Source organism: Hyaena hyaena, unplaced genomic scaffold (assembly GCF_003009895.1).
Source record: "Hyaena hyaena isolate Hyena2069 unplaced genomic scaffold, ASM300989v1 scaffold_92, whole genome shotgun sequence".
NCBI lineage: Eukaryota > Metazoa > Chordata > Mammalia > Carnivora > Hyaenidae > Hyaena > Hyaena hyaena.
In genome coordinates, this window is record NW_024080723.1 from 478,180 (window position 1) to 499,177 (window position 20,998).

Consider the following 20,998-nt stretch of genomic DNA (forward strand, 5'->3'; position numbering starts at 1 on the left):
TGGTGGAGCCACATGCATTCACCAGAGCTATAGGTCAACTGAATACAAATGATAAATAAATAAAATAAAATAAGTAAAATAAAAATGATAAATAAAGATAAAAATGTGCTTACCACATTCTCAGAGGGATAGAAGGAAAACTGAAAGAATATTTGAGTTCTATCTCACCATTTTGGGTTAGGCTGGTGGTTTTAAAATAATATGTCTAGTTACATATCTGTACTGCTTTAAAGTGACATCATTTAGCTAACAGGTAAAGTGCTGCATGACTATTTTCTTTTTTTTTTTCTTTTTTTTTTTTTAATGTTTTATTTATTTCTAGGAGAGAGAGAGAGAGACAGCGTGAGCAGGGGAGGGTCAGAGAGAGAGGGAGTCACAGACTGAAACAGGCTCCAGGCTCTGAGCTGGCAGTCAGCACAGAGCCCGACGCGGGGCTCGAACCCACGAACCACGAGATCATGACCTAAGCGAAAGCCGGACGCTTAACCGACTAAGCCACCCAGGCGCCCCTCTGCATGACTATTTTCAAATAAAATTGCCAAGTGCATACTTAATTGGGCCCTACTGCTGGGAAAAAGAAAAAAAACCAGGAATACCAGTCTCTATATTGCTTTGGAAACAAGAGAACCAGCTTAAAGCCATAATTCTTGAAATATAAAATGATTATCCACATTTCAAACACTCCTAAAAGTTAATAGCTGAGAATCTCCCTAATCTGGGGATGGAAACAGGCATTCATGTCCAACAGGCACATAGAGTTCCCCTCAAAATCAACAAAAACAGGTCAACACCACAACATATCATAACAAAGATAAAGAGAGAACTCTGAAAGAAGTCAGGGACAAAGGTCCTTAACCCACAAGGGTAGACACATAAGGTTAGCAGCAGACATGTTGACTGAAACTTGGCAGGCCAAATGGGAGTGGCAAGAAATATTCAATGTTCTGAATGGGGAAAATATGCAGCCAGGAATGCATTATCCTGCAAGGCTGTCATTGAGAATAGGAGCAGAGACTTTCCCAGGCAAACAAAAACTAAAGGAGTTTGTAACCACTAAACCAGCCCTGCAAGTTTTGAGGAGCACTCTGGGTACAGACAGAAACGTCCCCCCCCACCCCAAACCCCCCAAAACACCAAAGCATCAAAGACTAGAAAGGACCAGAGAATCACCAGAAACACCAACTCTGCAGATAACACCATGGCACTAAATTCATATCTTTCAATAATCACTCTGAATGTAAATGGACTAAATGCCCCCATCAAAAGACCTAAGGTATCAGAATGAATAAAAAAGACAAGATCCATCTATATGCTGCCTACAAGAGACTTATTTTAGACCTAAAGACACCTACAGATTGAAAGTGAGGGGATGATGGACTCAAATGAAATGGACATCAAAGGAAAGCCAGAGTAGCCATACTTCTATCAGACAAACTAGATTCTAAAACAAAGATTGTAACAATGTATGAAGAAGGGCGTTATATCATAATTAAGGGGTCTATCCATCAAGAGCAGCCAACAATTGTAAATATTTATGCCCACAATTTGGATACACTCAAATATATAAATCAATAACAAACATAAAGAAACTCATTGATAATAATATAGTAATAGTAGGGGACTTTAACACCCCAGTTACAGCAATGGACAGATCATCATAGCAAGAAAGACTATCAAGTAAACAAAGTTTTTGTTTTTTGTTTCTTTTTATTAAAAAAATTTGTAATGCCTTTTTATTTTTGAGAGAGAGATAGGTAGAGTGCAAGCAGGAAAGGGGCAGAGAGAGAGAGAGAGAGGGAGAGAGAAAGAGAGAGACAGACATAGAATCAGAAGCAGGCTCCAGGCTCTGAGCAGTCAGCACAGAGCCCAATGTGGGGCTTGAACTCATGAACTGCAAGATCATAACCTGAGCCAAAGTGAGATGCCCAACCGACTGAGCCACCCAGGTGCCCCTTGTAAACAATGGCTTTGAATGACACATTAGACCAATGGACTTAATAAACATATTCAGAACATTTCATCCTAAAGCAGAAAACATATTCTTCTCAAGTGCACATGGAACATTCTCCAGAATAGATTACATACTGGGTCACAAAACAGCCCTCAACAAATATAAAAAGATCAAGATCAGATCACAGTACAATGAAACTTGACGTTAACCACAAGAAAAACTTGGAAAGCCCTCAAATACATAGAGGTTAAAAGATGTTCTACTACAGAATGAATGGGTTACCAAGAAATTAAAGAATAGAAAAATATATGGAAGCAAATGGAAATGAAAATATGACAGTCCAAACTCTTTGGGATGCAGCTAAGGCAGTCCTAAAAGGAAAGTATATTTCAATTCAGGCCTATCTCAGGAAGCGAGAAAGGTCTCAAATACACAACATAGTGGAAACTAATTTGACAATAAACTATTTGTAAAAAAAATAAATAAATAAAATAAAATAAAAAAATACACAACATAACCTTACGCCTAAAGGAGCTAGAAAAAAAAGCATATAATGCCTAAAGCCAGAAGAAGAAGGGAATAATAAAGATTACAGCAGAAATAAACAAGATAGAAATAACAACAACAAAAACAGTAGAACAGATTAAAAAAAAAACAAAACAAGAGCTTGGTTCTTTAAAAGAATAAACAAAACTGATAAACCCTTAGCCAGATTTATCAAAAAGAGAAAGGTCCCAAATAGATAAAATCACAAATGAAAGAGGAGATATCACAACAAACATTACAGAAATAAAAATTTAAAAAGAATACTATGAAAAATTATATGCCAACAAACTGGGCAATCTGGAAGAAATGGACAAAATCCTAGAAACTCACAAACTACCAAAACTCAAACAGGAAGAAACAGAATATCTGAAGAAACCCATAACCAGCAAAGAAATTCAAGCGGTCCTTGGGCCAGATGGCTTCCCGGGGGAATTCTACCAGACATTTAAAGATGAGTTAATGTCTATTCTTCTCAAACTGTTCCAAAAAATAGAAATTAAAGGAAAGCTTCCAAACTTTGGCTATGAAGCCAGCATTACCTTGGTTTCAAAACTAAAGACCCCACTAAAAACAAGGAGAATTATAGGCCAATAACCCTGATCAACCTGGATGCAAAAATTCTCAACAAGATACTAGCAAAGTGAATTCAACAGTACATTAAAAGAATTATTCACCATGATCAAGTAGGATTCATTACTGGGCTGCAGGGCTTGTTCCATATTCACAAATCAATCAATGTCATACACCACATTAATAAAAGAACAGATTAGAACCCTATGATCCTGTCAATAGATGCAGAAAAAGCATCTGAAAAAAATACAGCATCCATTCTTGATAAAAACCCTCAACAAAGTAGGGACAGAGAGAAAATACCTCATCACCATCAAGACCATATATCAAAGATTCATAGTTAATATCATCCTCAATAGAGGAAAAACTGAGAGCCTTTCCCTTAAAGTTAGGAACAAAACAAGGATGCCCACTCTCACCATTACTATTTAACATAGTACTGGAAGTCTTAACCTTAGCAATGAGACAACAAAAAGAAATAAAGGGCATACAAATTGGCAAGGAAGAAGTCAGCCTTTCAGTATTTGCAGAAGACATGATACTCTATGTAGAAAACCCAAAAGACTCCACCAAAAAATTGCTGCAACTAATGCTTGAATTCAGCAAAGTTGCAGGATATAAAAACAATGTTCTGAAATCTGTTGCATTTCCATATACCAATAATGAAGCAACAGAAAAAGAAATTAAGGAATTGATTCCATTTGTAATCGCACCAAAAACAAGATAACTAGGAACTACAGAAGATTTATGAAAGAAGTTTAAGAGGACACAAAGAAATGGAGAAACATTCCTTGCTCATGGATTGGAAGAACAAACATTGTTGGAATGTCTATACTACCCAAGGCAATCTACACATTTAATGCAATCCCTATCAAACTATCACCGGCATTCTTTGCAGAGCTAGAATAAATAATCCTAAAATTTGTATGGAACCACAGCAGATCCCAAATAGCCAAAGCAATCCTGAAAAAGAAAAACAAAGCTGGTGGCATCACAATCTGAATTTCAAGCTATATTACAAAGCTGGGGTCATCAAGACATATGGTACTGGCACAAAAATAGACATATAGATCAATGGAACACAATAGAAAACCCAGAAATTGACCCAAAACTATATGGCCAATGAATCTTTGACAAAGCAGGAAGGTATCCAATGGGAAAAATCTTCAACAAATGGTGTTGGGGAAAGTGGACGGCGACACGCAGAATAAAACTGGAACACTTCATTACACCATACACAAAACTAAATTCAAAATCGATGAAAAAGTTAAATGTGAGACAGGAAACCATCCAGAACACAGGCAGCAACCTCTTTGACCTCTGCTGAGCAACTTCTTAGTACACATGTTGCCAAAGGCAAGGGAAACAAAAGCAAACATAAAGTACTGGGACCTCATCAAGATCTTCTCTGCACAGAGAAGGAAACGACTAACAAAACTCAAAAGCAGCCTACAGAATGGGAGGAGATATTTGCAAATGACATATATGATAAAGGGTTAGTATCCAAAATCTATAAAGAACTTATTAAATTCAACACCCCAAAAACAACCAGTTAAGAAATGAGCAGAATTCATGAATAGACACTTTTCCAAAGAAGATATCCAGATGGCCAACAGATACATGAAAAGATGCTGAACATTCCTCATTATCAAGGGAAATACAAATCAAAACCACAATGAGATACCACTTCGTGCTTTTCAGAGTGGCTAAAATTAACAACACAAAAGACAACAGGTGTTAGCAAGGATAAAGAGAAAGGGGAATCCTCTTGCACTGTTGGTGGGAATGCAAACTGGTGCAGCCACTCTGGAGAACAGTATGGAGGTTCCTCAAAAAGTTAAAAATAGAACTACCCTATGATCCAGCAAGTGCACTACTAGGTATATGCCCAAAGGATAGAAAAATACAGACTGAAAGGGGTACATGCATCCCAATGTTTATAGCAGCATTATCAACAATAGCCAAAGTATGGAGAAAGTCCAAACTGATGAGTGGATAAATGTAAATGATGAATCACTGAATTCTATTCTTTTTTTTTTAACGTTTAATTTATTTTTTAGACAGAGAGAGACAGAGCATGAGCTGGGGAGGGGCAGAGAGAGAGAGGGAATCACAGAATCTGAAACAGGCTCCAGGCTCTGAGCTGTCAGCACAGAACCCGATGCGGGGCTCGAACCCAGAGACTGAGAGATCATGACCTGAGCCGAAATCAGACACCCAACCAACTGAGCCACCCAAGTGCCCCACTGAATTCTACTCTTGAAACCAATAGTACACTGTATATTAACTAAATAAAATTTAAATTAGAAAAAGTATAAGGAAAAACTTTTTTTCTTTCTTCTGTGTAAAGGTCTGAAATTTTCCAAGTTTCATAATTATATTGTTGTTCAAAGCACGTCAGTATCCAATGTGTGCTCCTTTATACAAAAACAGCTTTCTTCTGCTATTATTTGTTGAGCCACATTGTAGAAAGATCAAAGTATTCCTAACACCTAGAAACACTGTTTAAAACTCAGCTATGGCTATAGATGGGGCCTCTTACTAGTTCAAAATGGATCATTTTTTTAATCACTATTGCTTAGAAGGAGCATATATTGATCTGTTGCATATTAAATAGTAATGGTACAAACTGCAATATATTATAAGACTATTCTCCAATGACCCAGCCCTTCTAATAAAAATGTCCTTAAATGCTTCTCCCCAGGACAAGGAGGTCTACAGGGAGGTGAAGCATGCTTACTGAAGTCTCTTTCTGTTACAGTTACAGAACCTAAAAACAGCTCAGCTTTGCTATAAACATCCAGCAGGTAGACAAGGCACTCGGGTTTAGATAAAGGTTTTGTGAAATTACTTTCTGAGGCTCAAATGAGTTAGAAAAAAAAACTGTGCAGTGGTCTATGTCACCACCACAGAGCTCTGATGCCCTTCAGGGAGGCTTCTGTATCATAAAAATCCACCACACTCAGGGCAGAAATGATCCATATAATACCTTCAACTGTTCCAAGGCAAAAGATGAACCATCTTGCTGTAAATTTTCAATAATCTCTTCCACAGTATTGGCCGAGAAACAACTACAAAAAAGGAAACACTTGATTTCACCAATCTGCAAGCGATTTCTTCTTTCCAAAATAGCAATGAATCTAAACACAGGCTTTCTCCAAACTGCATTTCAATAATGAAAAAATTTCCAAGGTATTTTACAGGATGATGAAATAAAACATTGCTTCTCTGGGTAAGTGCTTGCAGTCTACTTTTATTAATGCAACATAAAGCCTAATTTTTCTTTTTTGCATCTATTATACATAAATAAATATCTTAACTGTGAAAAACTGATGCTTCTAAAATTAGAGGTAGATATCTTATTTTCCAATAGTTTTTCTCCTCTAATATTCCTTAAGCCAGTTTGTAAATCTCTCAAATCACTGCACAAAACATCTTTTGCTGATCAGCTTCATAAGACCTTTGTAAAAAGGTCTTTACAAAGATAAAAGATAATTCAATTGCTATTTTCCAGCCTCTTTCCCATTAAAAAAAATGTTTTGCACTAAAATGAATCAGCATGATAGTTTCTTTAAGTATAATGGATTTAATCCCCCTGAAACAGTAAGCAAGAAGCTACTTTTAAAAAGTTAAAATAAAAGCACTATGCTATCTAATCTCAGAGTTCAGTGCATTTCCAAACACAATGTAATTATAATGTTTGCAAATTCAACTTAACATAGTCTTTCCAAAAGAATAGATGTACTGAGACCTCTCTTTAAGTACCTGTTTATTTTGTCCATGTGTTCCTCAAGTATAAAAGACTTGCCTTGATCAGTCTTGGACTGTTTGAAAAAAAAAATCTCATGATTAACTTGAAGTAACCCAAATCTTCTAAAAATCCTTTAAAATGCCATCAAATTTAATAATATCCTTTGAGACAGATTATCACTTTCAGTCAAATTATATCCAACAAACTCATAAATATTCAGACTGTATTTTTCCGGACTAGGCCTTAAAAGTGTGAAAGGCAAAATATGTTCTTGTATTTTTATGTAGAATTCATTATATATGCTACATACATCATCAAAATACATCAATGAATGAAGAAGCAAAATATGTTCTTGTATTTTTATGTAGAATTCATTATATATGCTACATCATCATTAAAATATGTCAATGAATGAAGCCTTGAAAGGGACCTGAGAAGTTATCCTGCCCAAATTTCCATTTGGTATGGAAATTCCTATAACATCCCTGTTAATCTCTGTAGCACTGACCTCCAGGGAGAGAAAACAGTACCTCAGGAAGGAACTCACAAGTGATTGAACAATTATAATGAGGAATTTTTTTTTTCTTTAATTCTGGACCAAATTAGTCCCCTTCTGTTTATAGTTCTAGTTAATCCTCCTTCCACCTCTCTTCTCACACAAAAGTTTTGTGTTCTTCACAATTCAGGTGGTTCTTATGCATAAGTTACAGTTTATCACAGTCCTTCTACATTAGCTACAGGTATGACTGAATCATAGCAAAGTATAGCAGAGCTCCAAATATCCTTGTTCGTTTTGGTTACAAACACTTTTACTAATAGGACTAAGTCTCAGTTAGTTTTCTAGCAGTTGTATTATGCTGCTATTTTTTTTTTTAACCAGTGCCATTGTAGGCTACATTTCTCCCAGGCTATACTTTATAAATTTGGTACTCTGGACTGAAATTCAAATTTTTCACTTGCTCTATTGTGATCCTGAGATTCAAAATAAGAAATACAAGGGCAACTGGCTGGCTCAGTCAGTAGAGCATGCAACTCATGATTTTGGATTTGTGGGTTCGAGCCCTATGTTGGGTGCAGAGATTAAACAAAAAATCTTAAAAATATATTAAAAATACATATTTAGTCTTTGCCCATATACTTTTCTTTGTTGCTGGCTCTTAGCTCCCCAAAACCTTGGAATTTCTCCAAGTAGAGTCTCTTTTTGTTATACTCAGTCTTCTGTCCTGGGTTCCTAAAAATTGTTATTCATAACAAGGCCCTTTCAATCACACTAAGGTTCAAGCTAATGAGGTAACTTTTGGAAAAGAAAAGGGCTGGCCTCCAGGGAAACTAACCTGCAATTAATTAATTGGTTGGGTGGGACTGAAAGTCCCTCCCCCACACTACCACCATCTCCCCACTCCTCTCCATCTCCAGTGAGGGAAAAGAGGTTGCAGATTGAGTTCAGTCACCAATGGTGACTACCGTAATAAAGCCTCCATAAAAATCCAATAGTATGGAAAGCTTCCAGGTTAATGGACATATCCCCAAGTGGAGAGAGTGGCACACCCCAACTTCACTGGGACAGAAGCTCCTCGGCTGGAGACCCTTCTAGACCTTCCTCTATGTACCCTTTACTGTACTATTCACTCATCTTTTATTGTATCCTTTATAATAAACCAAAAAACATTAAGTGTTTCCCTAAGTCCTGTGAGAAACTCTAGCAAATGATCAAACCCAAAAAATGGATCATGAGAACCCCAATTTATGGCCAGTCAGTCAGAAGTGACTGGCATCTGAAATGGGGTCAGTTTTGTGGGACTGAGATCTTAGGGTATGGGATCTGATACTGACTCCAGGTACACAGAGTTAGGATTGAAACTAATTATAGGACACCCAGCTGGTGTTGTAGAGAACTGCTTGATGAGGGCTCACATATCTGGTGTCAAAAGTGTTATGAATGTGGTAGTAGTGGGAGAGTAAAGGGAAACACAGGGAGTGACTTTCCCATACATCTATTACCTTTCACTCTAAATTTGAAGGGTTTTTAAAATCCATCTTCTTTTACCTAATTTTTTTTCTGTTTCAAATCAAAATGATCAAAATGCTGTCAACATTCTCATCCAAATCACTGAGAAAAAAAAAAAACAACAACTGAAAAAGGCCAAGATGACTCTATTTATAGACTAATACCCTCAAATTTAACAGAACTGCTTGGTAAGGCCCCTCAACTCCCACACACTATAATCTAGACTATATTTACCCAACATGAGAGACTGTCAAATGCTTTGACAAAAATCTGGTGAAATCCTCATGTGCTCTCTGTTCACAGTCATCGCACTGAGGCTGTCGATCCATATTCATGTTCTTGAGTTCTGAATAAAATTTTTATACTATTTTCCTAAAGGTTTCCTCCCCTCTCACTTCTCTGTTATGAATTCCTAATAATTAGATATTAGACCTCCTGGAATAATACCTCTAATCTTCCTTTCCCTTCATTTTCCTTGTTATTATCCTTCCTGTCTTCTTACAGTTTTCCTCAACCTTCAATTTTAATCTAATCTGTTGTGGGAGTTTTTCCCTTTATATAAATCACATTTATAAATAAAATCACATTTCTTTTTTATTCTTTGACTACTTTATTTCTTTTATTTTTTTAATATTTATTTTTGAGAGAGAGTGAGAGAGAGAGAGCACGCACGTGAATGCAAGCATAAGTGGGGGAGGGGCACAGAGAGGGAGATAGAATCCGAAGTAGGCTCCAGGCTCTGAGTGGCCAGCACAGAGTCTGATGAGGGGTTCTAACTCACAAACCCCGAGATCATGACCTGCTCAACCAACTGAGCCACCCAAGCGTCCCTGACTACTTTACATTATAACCGCTGTTCTTATTTCAAAGATGAAATATTTTCCTCTTATCAGAACCTTAATAGTTATAACAATTATAGTCTTTCTTCCTTTCCTTCTTCCCTCTTTCTCTTTCTTTCTTCTCCCTGTACAATCTGCTTGTTTCAAGTACCTTCTTTATTTTTATACTTGCCATAAAAAATTTTAATGTGAAGTATTAAAATTAAGTAGCTTTATGTGTAAAGTCAATCGCAGTTATAGGATTATCAATTGTCTGATGCATTATAGATATTAGGCAAAGACCTGGATGTTTTGTGGTGGGGGGCAGTCATCAAGTGGCACCATCTATAGGTTTTTTTCTTTTTCTTCAAATGTACTGCTTGGAAGTGCGATGGTGCCATTGATTGAATGTTTGTGTCACCCCAAAAGTCATGCTGAAACTTTAATCCCCAAAGTGATGGTATTTGGAGGTGTTGTCTTTAGGAGGTAATTGGTCAAGAGGGTGGAGCCTTCCTGAGGGGATTAGCGTCCTTATAAGAGGAGACATGAGAGAGCTCACTTTGCTGTGTGAGGACACAGCAAGAAGGTGTCCATCTGCAAACCAGGAAGAGGGTCCTCACCAAGAATCTAACTGTCTGACACCAAGTCTTTGGAATTCCCAGCCTCCAGAACTGTAAGATATAGGTTTCTACTGGTTAAGCCATCCAGCCTATGGTATTTTCATTGTAGCTGCCCAAACTAAGATAGAGGATATTTAATAGTCTGGAAACTAATTAGAAAAAGAGGCTAGGAGTATTCCCAATCAGTATGTCCTGCCTCTTTTTTTTAGTAAACCCCTTACCTGCTCCTCTCCCTTCAGTAAGCAACGTCTGTTTGACCTGATCTAAGGAGGAAATTTCTACTCTTCGGCCAGGCTATGAAAGATTAGTTGCTGCTACAGAAGGAAGACTTCTGGAGGCCTAACTGCTCTTTATAAAGATTTGCAGGGATCCTCTTGTTTTTTTCTCTCCATCTCCAAACCCCAGTCTTCAGAGGACTCTGGTACCTCACAGAGCGTATACAGCAAGAACTGGCTTGCTTCTGACTGCCTTCTCCCACTGAAAGATGAGATTTCAGTTTTCTAAAAATCTAAGGTAGCTACTCTCATCCTTCTGTTTTCAGACTTTTAAAATATTGACATCTCACACCTGCCACTTTCTCCTTTTCTGTTCTATTTATTTTTGTGGATTTGTGCCTTTTTTATTCCTTTCTTAGAATTAAGTGGGGTTTTAGAAGGGAGCATGTATTCAATCCATCATGTTTAATAAAAAGTCATATCATATTTTTATAGAGTTTGGTTCTCAAAAGAAAATTTAAGTTAAACAACCTAAGTAAGGAATTAAAGGTGACACTGCAATATATTTTATTACTCTATTTAGATTTGCACCAGGGTTTCACTTTAGCAGCTCAACAGGGTCAACACCAAACAAGCCATTACAGACGTGTCACAGTGCACCATAAAAAGCCCTTGCAAGGGCCAATCACAAGGTTATGCACTGATATTCACCAACAATGAGAAGATAAGCTGTAGAGTTGTGGGGCAAAGAAGTCGTCTTCTCGGATGGCTATCCTAACAACTGTGAAGCAGTGATCCTTCCACCAAGCTTTAAAGTAAATAAATCTCAGCATATTTTTATCCACCATTTAATATTCACCAACTGCTAATTGTTCAATCACTCCCTCTTCCCCATGAATTAAAATCTGAGGTTAGAGTACTGAAAGATTACCTTTGTGTGGTAAGCTTCTAAGACATCTGTAACATTTTCTTTTGAAGGCGATTTTAGGGCTAACAAATCTTCTTCTAACATGTCCAACTAAAGGAGAAACAAAAAGAAAACATATTTGAAACCCAATAGAAACTGACTTTTAAAAGAAACTTTATATTGTTTTTAAAAATACTTGTCTTAAAATTATGATGTGCTCCTTACGCTGAATCAGCGAAGGAAATTTTCTCTGAAGTTGAATGCACACACATTCCCACATGGCAAATGCCTTGCAAGGAATTGGACAAAGATGGAAGAAAATAAAGAGAGACATTCACCTTTGTTTCTCTCTGGCTATTAGATACTTGAAAGGTAGTACTGCAACCAAAGATCCAAATTACAAATTTTATTTTAACTAAAATTGCCGCATGTGACTAATGGCTACTATGGTCAATGCACAGCTGTACCACACAGTCACACTTAACTCTCCATCTATGTCCCTCACATACCTGTTCTAAGCTCAGCAAATGGGACTTTTTATTGTTTCCAAAACATACCAAATGCTTTCCTGCCCATAAGCCTACTCATTACATGTTTTCTCATTCCGGGATACTTTTTTTTGACATCTTAAGGCTTAGCTGAACTGCAACCCCTGTGAGAAAACTTCTAGTCCCTTCTTGTAAATTTTCCCTCCTTTCAATCCATTGAGTATTTTCTCTGTATTCTTTGTTTACATTACTCATATTTTTCTCTATCAGGTGAAACAGTTATTTCTTTTGTATCCACCTCTAGTCTCATCCCCAACGTGCATTACACATTTCTGTTATCCTGTACAGTCCCCATGAATTGCTGGCTACACACTGAAGAAATTATTACTGGGGAAGCTGACAGAGAAGGGAATAGGTTGTGGATCAGCACTGTCTCCCATCCTTAACTAAACTCCACTCTACCAAGGGTGTCCCTCCAGAGTAGATAATGGAGTCCCATGTTGACTTCCTGTTACACCTCAGGAGAAGAACGGGACAACCACCTGCTTAATGTGACTGTGGATGTCCAAAACATGGAGGAAGATTTGAAACTTCAAGCAAATGTGATAGAAGGCCCTCCTAATAGTGTACAGGAAACAATTTTCAACTTTGTGTACTTTATGCTTTTTTATAACATTCCTTTTCCTATCCCCAAACATCTCTCCCTCAAGATGAGATTTTCATTTGGTGACCTATGTGCATACTAGAAAGCTTAATTCACCCCATACTTCCAGAAATGAAACATGTTAATGGAGCACATTAGCAAGGTGGGCTAGTTGATATAGGCTAACCCACTTTCAGGTTCAAGGGTGAACTGGTTTATACCAGTTCAATGAGAGTGAGCTAAGTCAGTTGAAGCAGAATAAATTCCAAATCTCTTACCGGAAATTCTGAGGCAAAACCACGTTGAATTGGATTTTCTCTTACATTTACCACAGAGAGATTCAACTACTATGGTAGAAACTGCCATCTCATTTGGAAATGAGAAAACTGGGTGATAAAGAGGCAAAATTCAAGCTAGGATTTAAACCCAAACTATCTGCAGTTCTTTGCCACTATGCTATCCTGTGCTAAGAAAATTGGCCACACTATTAAAAAAGACAAAGATAACCAACATGTGTCCCTTGCAACACATAACTTTCAGAAAAGTTTTTAAGACTCTTTTATAAATGGAACTCTCAAATGCACTGGTAAGGAAACTCACAACTAAGAAGACCTTTCAAAAAAATGTTTTTATAGGGGTGCCTGGGTGGCTTAGTTGGTTGAGCGTCCAACTTGGGCTCAGGTCATGATCTCATGGTTTGTGAGTTTGAACCCCGCATAGGGCTCTGTGCTGACAGCTCGGAGCCTGGAGCTTGCTTCAGATTCTGTATACCCCTCGCTCTCAGCCCCTTCCCCCCAGTGCTCTGTCTCTCTCTCTCAAAAATAAATAAGCATTAAAAAAAATTTAACAAAACAAAAATGTTTTTATAAAGCCGATCTTTTTATATATAAATTTAAATCTTTACATATTAGGTTTTCTTAAAGAAGGTTTTTTTAACCAAAGTGTAATTAATTATTCATTAAAAATTAGGGACTGATGGTGCCAGGCAAATGAGCCCCAAATCCATATATAATTCCCTCCAATTTGCACATGAGGAAACATGATTGGAGAGCTTAAATACTTTCTCAAAGGTCTCACAGCTTTAAGCAGCAGATCCTGGATTCAGACCCATGTCTAACCAAATGCCTGTGATCTCAACCACTCATAATGTCTCCCTGTTCAATAGGAATTATTCCAACACAAAATGCAATCATCCAAGTAATTACCTTTTCAGAATCCACAAAATGTGTTGCAATTCCTGCCTTATACACATCTCTTCCTTTCAGTCTGAATCCTGTTAATGCAAGGAAGTAACCAAGTTTTCCTTGAAGTCGTGGCAAGAAATAACCTCCACCCACATCAGGAAATAGTCCTGTAATAATGGAAAGAGATGTCGACTCCAATGAAAAAGATGAATATAACTCTTTGAGATCAGATGGCCATCTCTCTCTGGAATATGAATCTATACTAAAAATATTACTAAAACAAGTACTATCCAATACAATCAAAATCACAAAAGATTTGCTATTAAATTGTGCTAACTTGAGTTTTTTTCAAAATTTTCACATCTCATTTCTATATAAGTCAAAGTATTTGACAGCATAAGTTTCTATATAGGAGTAGTACTCAATAAATATTACCTAAAATTTCCTATTCTTAATAATCTCTGAAATAGTAAAAACTGAAAGAATACTTCCTTTCCAAATGATAAGCAAAGGAAAAATATGCATAATCCAATATTATGAAAATATCATTCATTATTCATTCAAACTCATTATTATCATTTAAGTCACAGTCTATTCCATTAGTCAATGATCTAATATTCAAGATATTTAAAGTGATGCCATAACCTTTAGTACTGTGAAGAATAAGTTTACACCTAATAAAATCACTTGCATTTACTCTTTTCTTAGCCTTTTTTTTTTTTTAATTGCCTTATTCTCTCTATTGGCAACAACTGAAAATAGTATATATGCAAATACTTGCCAGTACTGTTTGGTATTTAAGAGCTCCTTAAATAATTGTGGCCCTCTAGTTTTATAATCCACATATCTATTCTAAGACTGCTTCATTAACTCAAATTGAGATTAAAACACATGCATTCAAATTCTTCCTAATTCTACTTGACAAAAAGTTTCTAGACTTGAAAGAATTACCATCATACTCTAATTATCTCTTAGCATCTCAAATAAAAGTGGTCTAAAGTTGAATTCATGAGTTCCGCCAACTACCATCATCTCCCATCATCTCCCTTCCAGTATCACTCACCTCAATAAAGTGCACAGCCTTCCAGCCTGGACACCTTCTTCTAGTAACCACCATTTTAATGCCCACTAGTGACTATGATCTACTGATTCCTCCTCCAGAAAGTTCTCCATACAATAGCCAGAGTGATCTTTTTAAACACTTTTTAATATTTATTTATTTTTGAGAGAGAGAGAGAGAGAGAGACAGAGTGTAAGCAGGGACAGTGCACTGGGTAACTCAACTGGTAAAGCAGCTGACTCTTGTTTTTGTCTCAAGTCATGATCTCACAGTTCATGAATTTGAGCCCCAAACAGGGCTCCGCTTGGGATTCTCTCTCTCCCCCTCTCTGCCCCTCCCCTGTAGGTACATGTGCTCTCTCTCTCTCTCTCTCTCTCAAAATAAATAAACTTAAAAAAAATTACAAGGCATCTAAAAAAGCAGCAATTACTACCCATAGTGGGGTGATAAAGCAATCCAAATTGATGCAGAATTGACATAAACATAAGAATTAGCAAACAAGAACATTAACAGAGAATAAGTATACCTTATATGTTCAAAAAGTTAAGTAGAAGCATGGAAGATATAAAAAAGACTTAAATGATACTTCTAGAGATAAAAACTAAGATGAATGTATAAATAAAAATACTTAAATGGGATTAAGACAGATTATACCTTGTAAAAGATAAATGAAATTGAAGACACAGAAATAAAAACTATTTAAATGAGAGGTGCCTGGGTGGCTTAGTCGGTTAAGCGTCCGACTTTCGCTTAGGTCATGATCTCGCGGTTCGTGGGTTCGAGCCCCGCGTCGGGCTCTGTGCTGACTGCCAGCTCAGAGCCTGGAGCCTGTTTCAGTCTGTGACTCCCTCTCTCTCTGACCTTCCCCTGTTCACGCTGTCTCTCTCTCTCTCTCCTAGAAATAAATAAAACATTAAAAAAAAAAAATTTAAAACTATTTAAATGAAAAAATGAAAGCTTTTAAAAATGAACAATGCATGAATGAGTTTAATATAAGTTTAAATGGAGTTCCTGTAAAGGGAGTGGGGGAAAGAAAAATATTTGAAGAAATAAAATCGCATTTGGAAAATTCAACAAAAATTGTAAATCTAAGCTCAAGAAACAGAAACATAAGATGAAAAATATACCACGGCACATTATAATCATAGCTCCAAACAAATAATAAGTAGAAAATCTTAAGAGCAGCCAGAGATACTAAAAGCACACTTACAGAGGAACAAAGATGAAGAGAGATTTCTCATAGGAAACATAAACAAGACAACAGCGCAACAACATCTCTAAAGTACTGAAATTTAAAAATCAGAATAGAATAAAATTGTATATCCAGGAGTCAAATCACTGGCCCCAGCTTTCACCTTAGGGGATTAGAGAAAGAAGAAGAGATGAAACCCAAATGAGTAAAAGAAAGAAAACAGAATAAGAGCAGAAAACGATAAAATAGAAAATGAAAAAACATGATTTATGAGATCAATAAATAAACCTCTCATTAGAATGATCAGGAAAAGGGGCGCCTGGGTGGCTTAGTTGGTTAAGCGTCCGACTTTCGCTTAGGTCATGATCTCGCGGTTCATGGGTTCGAGCCCCGAACCTGGAGCCTCTTTCGGAGTCTATGTCTCCCTCTCTCTCTGACCCTCCCCTGCTCACGCTGTCTCTCTCTCTCTCTCCTAGAAATAAATAAAAAATATTTAAAAAAAAAAAAGAAAAAAAGAATGATCAGGAAAAAAATGAGAAGACACAAATTACTAATATCAACAGTGAGACAGGTACCACTATAGATTCTACAAAATACTAAAAAGGTAAGGAAATATTATGAAAAACCTTATGTTCATAAATTGGGCAAATTACTTAAATTCTAAAGCTTTTGCAAGAAATTGATAATCTGAATAGCCATACATCTATTAAAAACTTTGAAATTGTAGTTTAAAATCTTCCCGCAAAGAAAACTTTAGGCCTAGAGAGCTTCACTGATGAATTCTACCAAACATAGAAAAAATTATACTAATTCTACTTAAACTCCTCCAGAAAATGAGGCCAGCATTACCTTCATACCAAAACTAAACAAGGACATTACAAGAAAACCACAGATCAATGTCTTTCATGAACATAGATGTCTTTTAAGAACAAGGCAAGAATACCCACACTCAACACTTCTAGTCAACAATGCATTGGAGGTTCTGTCCAGTGTAATAAGGCAAAAAAACAAACAAATAAATACTATCCAGACTGGAGAGGAAACTGTAAAACTGACTTTATTTGTAAATGGTCTAATTATTTATACAAAAATATCTAACACAGCCTACAAAAAAAATCTACTAGAAATAATAAGTGAGGTTAGCAAGTTTGCAGAACACAAAGTCAATACAGAATCAATTGTATTTCAGATGGAAGTCCAAGATGGTGGCTTAGGAAGAACCTGAATTTACCCTCTTCCACAGACATACCAGGTCTAAATCCAAAAATAGAGCAGTTCTTGCAGAAAAAGAACTGAGAACTGAATGAACAGCTTCTGCACACACACACACACACACACAAATGATAGGGGGAACCACATAAATAACAGTAGGAGAGAGAGAGACACAGTCACCACAGGAACACCACTCCCAATGTGATAACTTGAAGAAAGAAGGGATATCACTGAGGGGCCCCTGCATAGAGTCCCTGACACTGGGCACAGCAAAACAAAACAAAAAAACACAGCTATTCATCCGCTTATTAACTCTAGGGCATCCACCAAATAGGCAGGGAACTGCTGGAACTCTCTGGAGTCAGGGGTGCCAGCAAGCACCATATTTTACATGGCCCCTCCAGCTTTATAGTCCAGATGGGAGCATGGTCCAGGCGCTCTAGTCAACCTAGGAGGGCTGCGCTAGCAAGTCCCAGGTTCCTAGCCCACAACAATTCCAGCTGTCCCCTAAAGGTGCCCGCTGCACTCCCAGCTGTCCTGCCAAGGTAACCCCAGAGCAGCACACTCCTGGCCCATGCCTGCTCCAGCTCCAAATAGCCAAAGCTGCCAGGAATACAAGTCTACACAGAGGATGCTCCTAACTCATGGCCACTCTTTCAAGACTAAGAGATGGAGGTAGCTATTCTAATTCACAGGACAGACAGACACACACACACACACACACACACACAGTCAAACAAAAGGAGGAGACACAGGAGTATGTTCCAGACAAAAGAAGATAAAAACCTAGGGTGGGGGAGGAAACAAAGATAAGTAATTTACCTGATAAAGAGTTCAAAGTAATGGTCATAAAGATGCTCAATGAACTCAAGAATGAACAAACTTCAACACAGAGTTAGAAAATATAGGAACCAAAGCTAAGAATAACGAAAATGATATAGAACAGATCAACATCTGGCAGACAGAGTAGAAATTACCTAATCAGAACAGCAAAAAGAAAAAAAGAATAGAAGGAGAAGAGAGAGAAAGGGGTAGAAAATTTATTTGAGGAATTAATGGCTGAAAACTTCCCTAACCTTGGGAAAGAAACAGACATCCAGGTCCAAGAGTCAAAGAATCCCAAACAAGGTCAACTTAAAGAGACTCAGACCAAGACATTGTAATTAAAAATAGCAGAAGTTGGGGTTACTGGGTGGTTTAGTCAGTTATCACTACCTAATTTCTATATAAAGCAACAATAATTAAGACAGTGTAGGGGCACCTGAGTGGTTCAGTTGGTTGAGTGCTGACTCTTGATTGTGGCTCAGGTCATGATCCTAGGGTGGTAGAATTAAGCCCAGAGTCAGACTCTGGGCTGAGTATGGAGCCTGCTTAAGATACTCTCTCCCTTTCCCCTGCTCACATGCATATATGCTAATTAAAAGAGAGAGAGAGAGACAGTGTAGTGTTCTCTATTCCAATAGAATACATATAAAGATACAAAAGCTATCAGTGGAGAAACAATAGCTTTTTCAAAATGTAGTGTGTATGACTATATATGCAAAATAATAAAATTTGATCTATACCTTTTATCCATATTTCATAGCATGTATACAAATTTCAAAAAGGATCATAGATATGAATATAAAGACAATTTTCCCTAGTAATCTTTCACCTAAAATTAACTAGAATTTGTTAGTGTTGCCAGTTAAATATTCTTGTTTGTGTGTTTTCAGATACAATTACTGAGCTAATACAATTTCCAGGTATCTTCTTATTCCAATTTCTTAAAGAGTTCTTTCATTGCTGTATCTCAGCAAAATTCCATCAATTCCTTTAGCAGCAGCATAATCTGAAATATATCAAAAGATAATTCTAAAAGTGATTATGAAATATTTTACCGATTGCTGTTTCTGGCATCGCAAAGAGAGACTTTTCAGTAGCCACTCGGAATTGCCCATGAACTGAGAGACCAACTCCCTAGGAAAAGAAGGCAAAAAGTTGTTTTAAATGCTGGCAAAAAACAAAGGCATATACACACAAACATTTTAAACCAAGTATATTTTCTTTATATTCCACAAGAATTTCTTTTAGGAGATACACTAGAGGAAAACCCTAAAACACAGAATTTTGGGAGAATTTACTAGACAAAAAACATATGGGTATCCCTGATATCTGGAATAGATTTGTTTTAGCTAAGATGTTTTCAATCAGTGTTTTGTGCTATGTTTCATGTCCTCTTCCCACATTCCCTCTCATTGCAAACCAGATACCGCATTATACAACAGTGACTCTTCCCACAACCACCGGGTGTTGCTGTTGGCAGGAGCAGTCATCAGAGCAGCATGACCAGGCTATTCTAGCTAATTTGTAGCTTTAAAAAGAATTTTAAAACATTCTATTTAGTCACCTATTTCACTGTTTCATTTATTGTGTATTTCAGAATATTCGCCACATTTTTATCAGATACAACATTTAGCAGGGCCAACTATACAACTCTTAAAAACAGATTATTGAACACAAGTTTTAGAAAATAAGATGTGGCCAAAAGTATCTCTGATTTGTTGAATGTCACTGGAAAGGGCAAACTTTTAATAGTCATCTTTGAATAGACATATTTGGAAAAAAAACATATTTGAATCCAATGAAATAAGAAGTATACGTGTGATGACAAAGTATCCAGTTCATTTCAGTGCTCACACTACAACACATATTTCCTATGTTATGTTCTTTTTACATTATTCAGAATTTCTGTTCAATTGTTCTAGTTCTTCTCATTATTGGTTCTTTTTAACCAGTGTATCGTTCATCATCACAGTACTCAAGGAGTTAAAACATATAAAGTATTTGGAACAATGTCAGGCACTTAAGAGTTCTGTAAGCATTAACTAAAGGGCGTCATCTCTATTTGGTTCTTCTAATCTTACATTACAGTTTCCTCAACTCTTTCAAGTGTTTTCATACTCATTTTTAAGAAAGAAAACACTCAAAACACATGCAATTTCTTATAAATTTGTGTTCTATATGCTAAGATTAAATTTTAGAAAACCATGGAAGTTAATAGAATTTTTCAACTACCACCTACATCTTTGGGTGTCAACATTTATAAGTTATATGCACAATGTCTGATACTCTTTTTATAGGCAAATATCACTGTGATAGGTATTCCATCATGACATAGTCAACTGACAATACTGACCCAAATTCAATTGTATATATTCTAAGATCATGATCTTACAAACTAAATGAAAAGAGAGCATTCCTAGTTTCATTAATAATTTATTATACTATTTTAAAAGCTCTTACTTCATATTCTACTCCCTACTTCGGTTTATCACACTGCAAATTAAAGTTATTAGTGTTCAGGAATGTCTTGCTAAGAACTTAAGAGTTGGACTGCACTGCCAGTTTATGGACTTTGTTCTTTTGAGTCCTTGGGCTGCATAAACTGCCTCCCTCTGGGGCTACACAGTAGGTAGATCTCCAGGTCTCACTGACTGACCCTACTTCAAACCATACTCCTCTGGTTATTGCCTCCTACCTCTTTTAATTAACCCTGAATTCCACAAATACCAATGACTATATCCCGCTTTATCAAATATTTACGTATAAAGGTAAAATCTGACTGTAACCCCAATCCTAGTCTCCTCTTTCTTTCCAGAGAAAATTAATTTGATATGTAACCCTTCAGATATTTTTCCCTGTGTATCTCTAACACATATTTGAGCAAACATGGATATTTATATGAGACATACACACTTCAAACTCTGTTCCATGGCATGCAAGGTATACGTATTACGGCCCAGCTCACCTCAGACCTCATCTCCCACCACTCTTGCCGTGCTGACTCCATC

At 36.8% G+C, this 20,998-nt stretch overlaps 1 protein-coding gene across 2 annotated transcripts in view; it reads right to left on the bottom strand.

Moving 5' to 3' along the window:
- The window catches only part of HIBCH (3-hydroxyisobutyryl-CoA hydrolase), a 100,080-nt gene that overhangs the window by 20,696 nt on the left and 58,386 nt on the right, over positions 1-20,998 (bottom strand). Inside the window, exons 7-11 of one of the 2 annotated variants that reach the window (XM_039234728.1) lie at positions 19,046-19,124; positions 13,723-13,868; positions 11,411-11,497; positions 6,833-6,891; positions 6,057-6,138 (exon numbers count right to left, since the gene is read on the bottom strand). In XM_039234728.1, coding sequence (XP_039090659.1) covers positions 6,057-6,138; positions 6,833-6,891; positions 11,411-11,497; positions 13,723-13,868; positions 19,046-19,124 — 453 coding nt within the window. The remainder of the gene's footprint in view (positions 1-6,056; positions 6,139-6,832; positions 6,892-11,410; positions 11,498-13,722; positions 13,869-19,045; positions 19,125-20,998) is intronic. The other variant, XM_039234729.1, reaches the window with a different exon arrangement.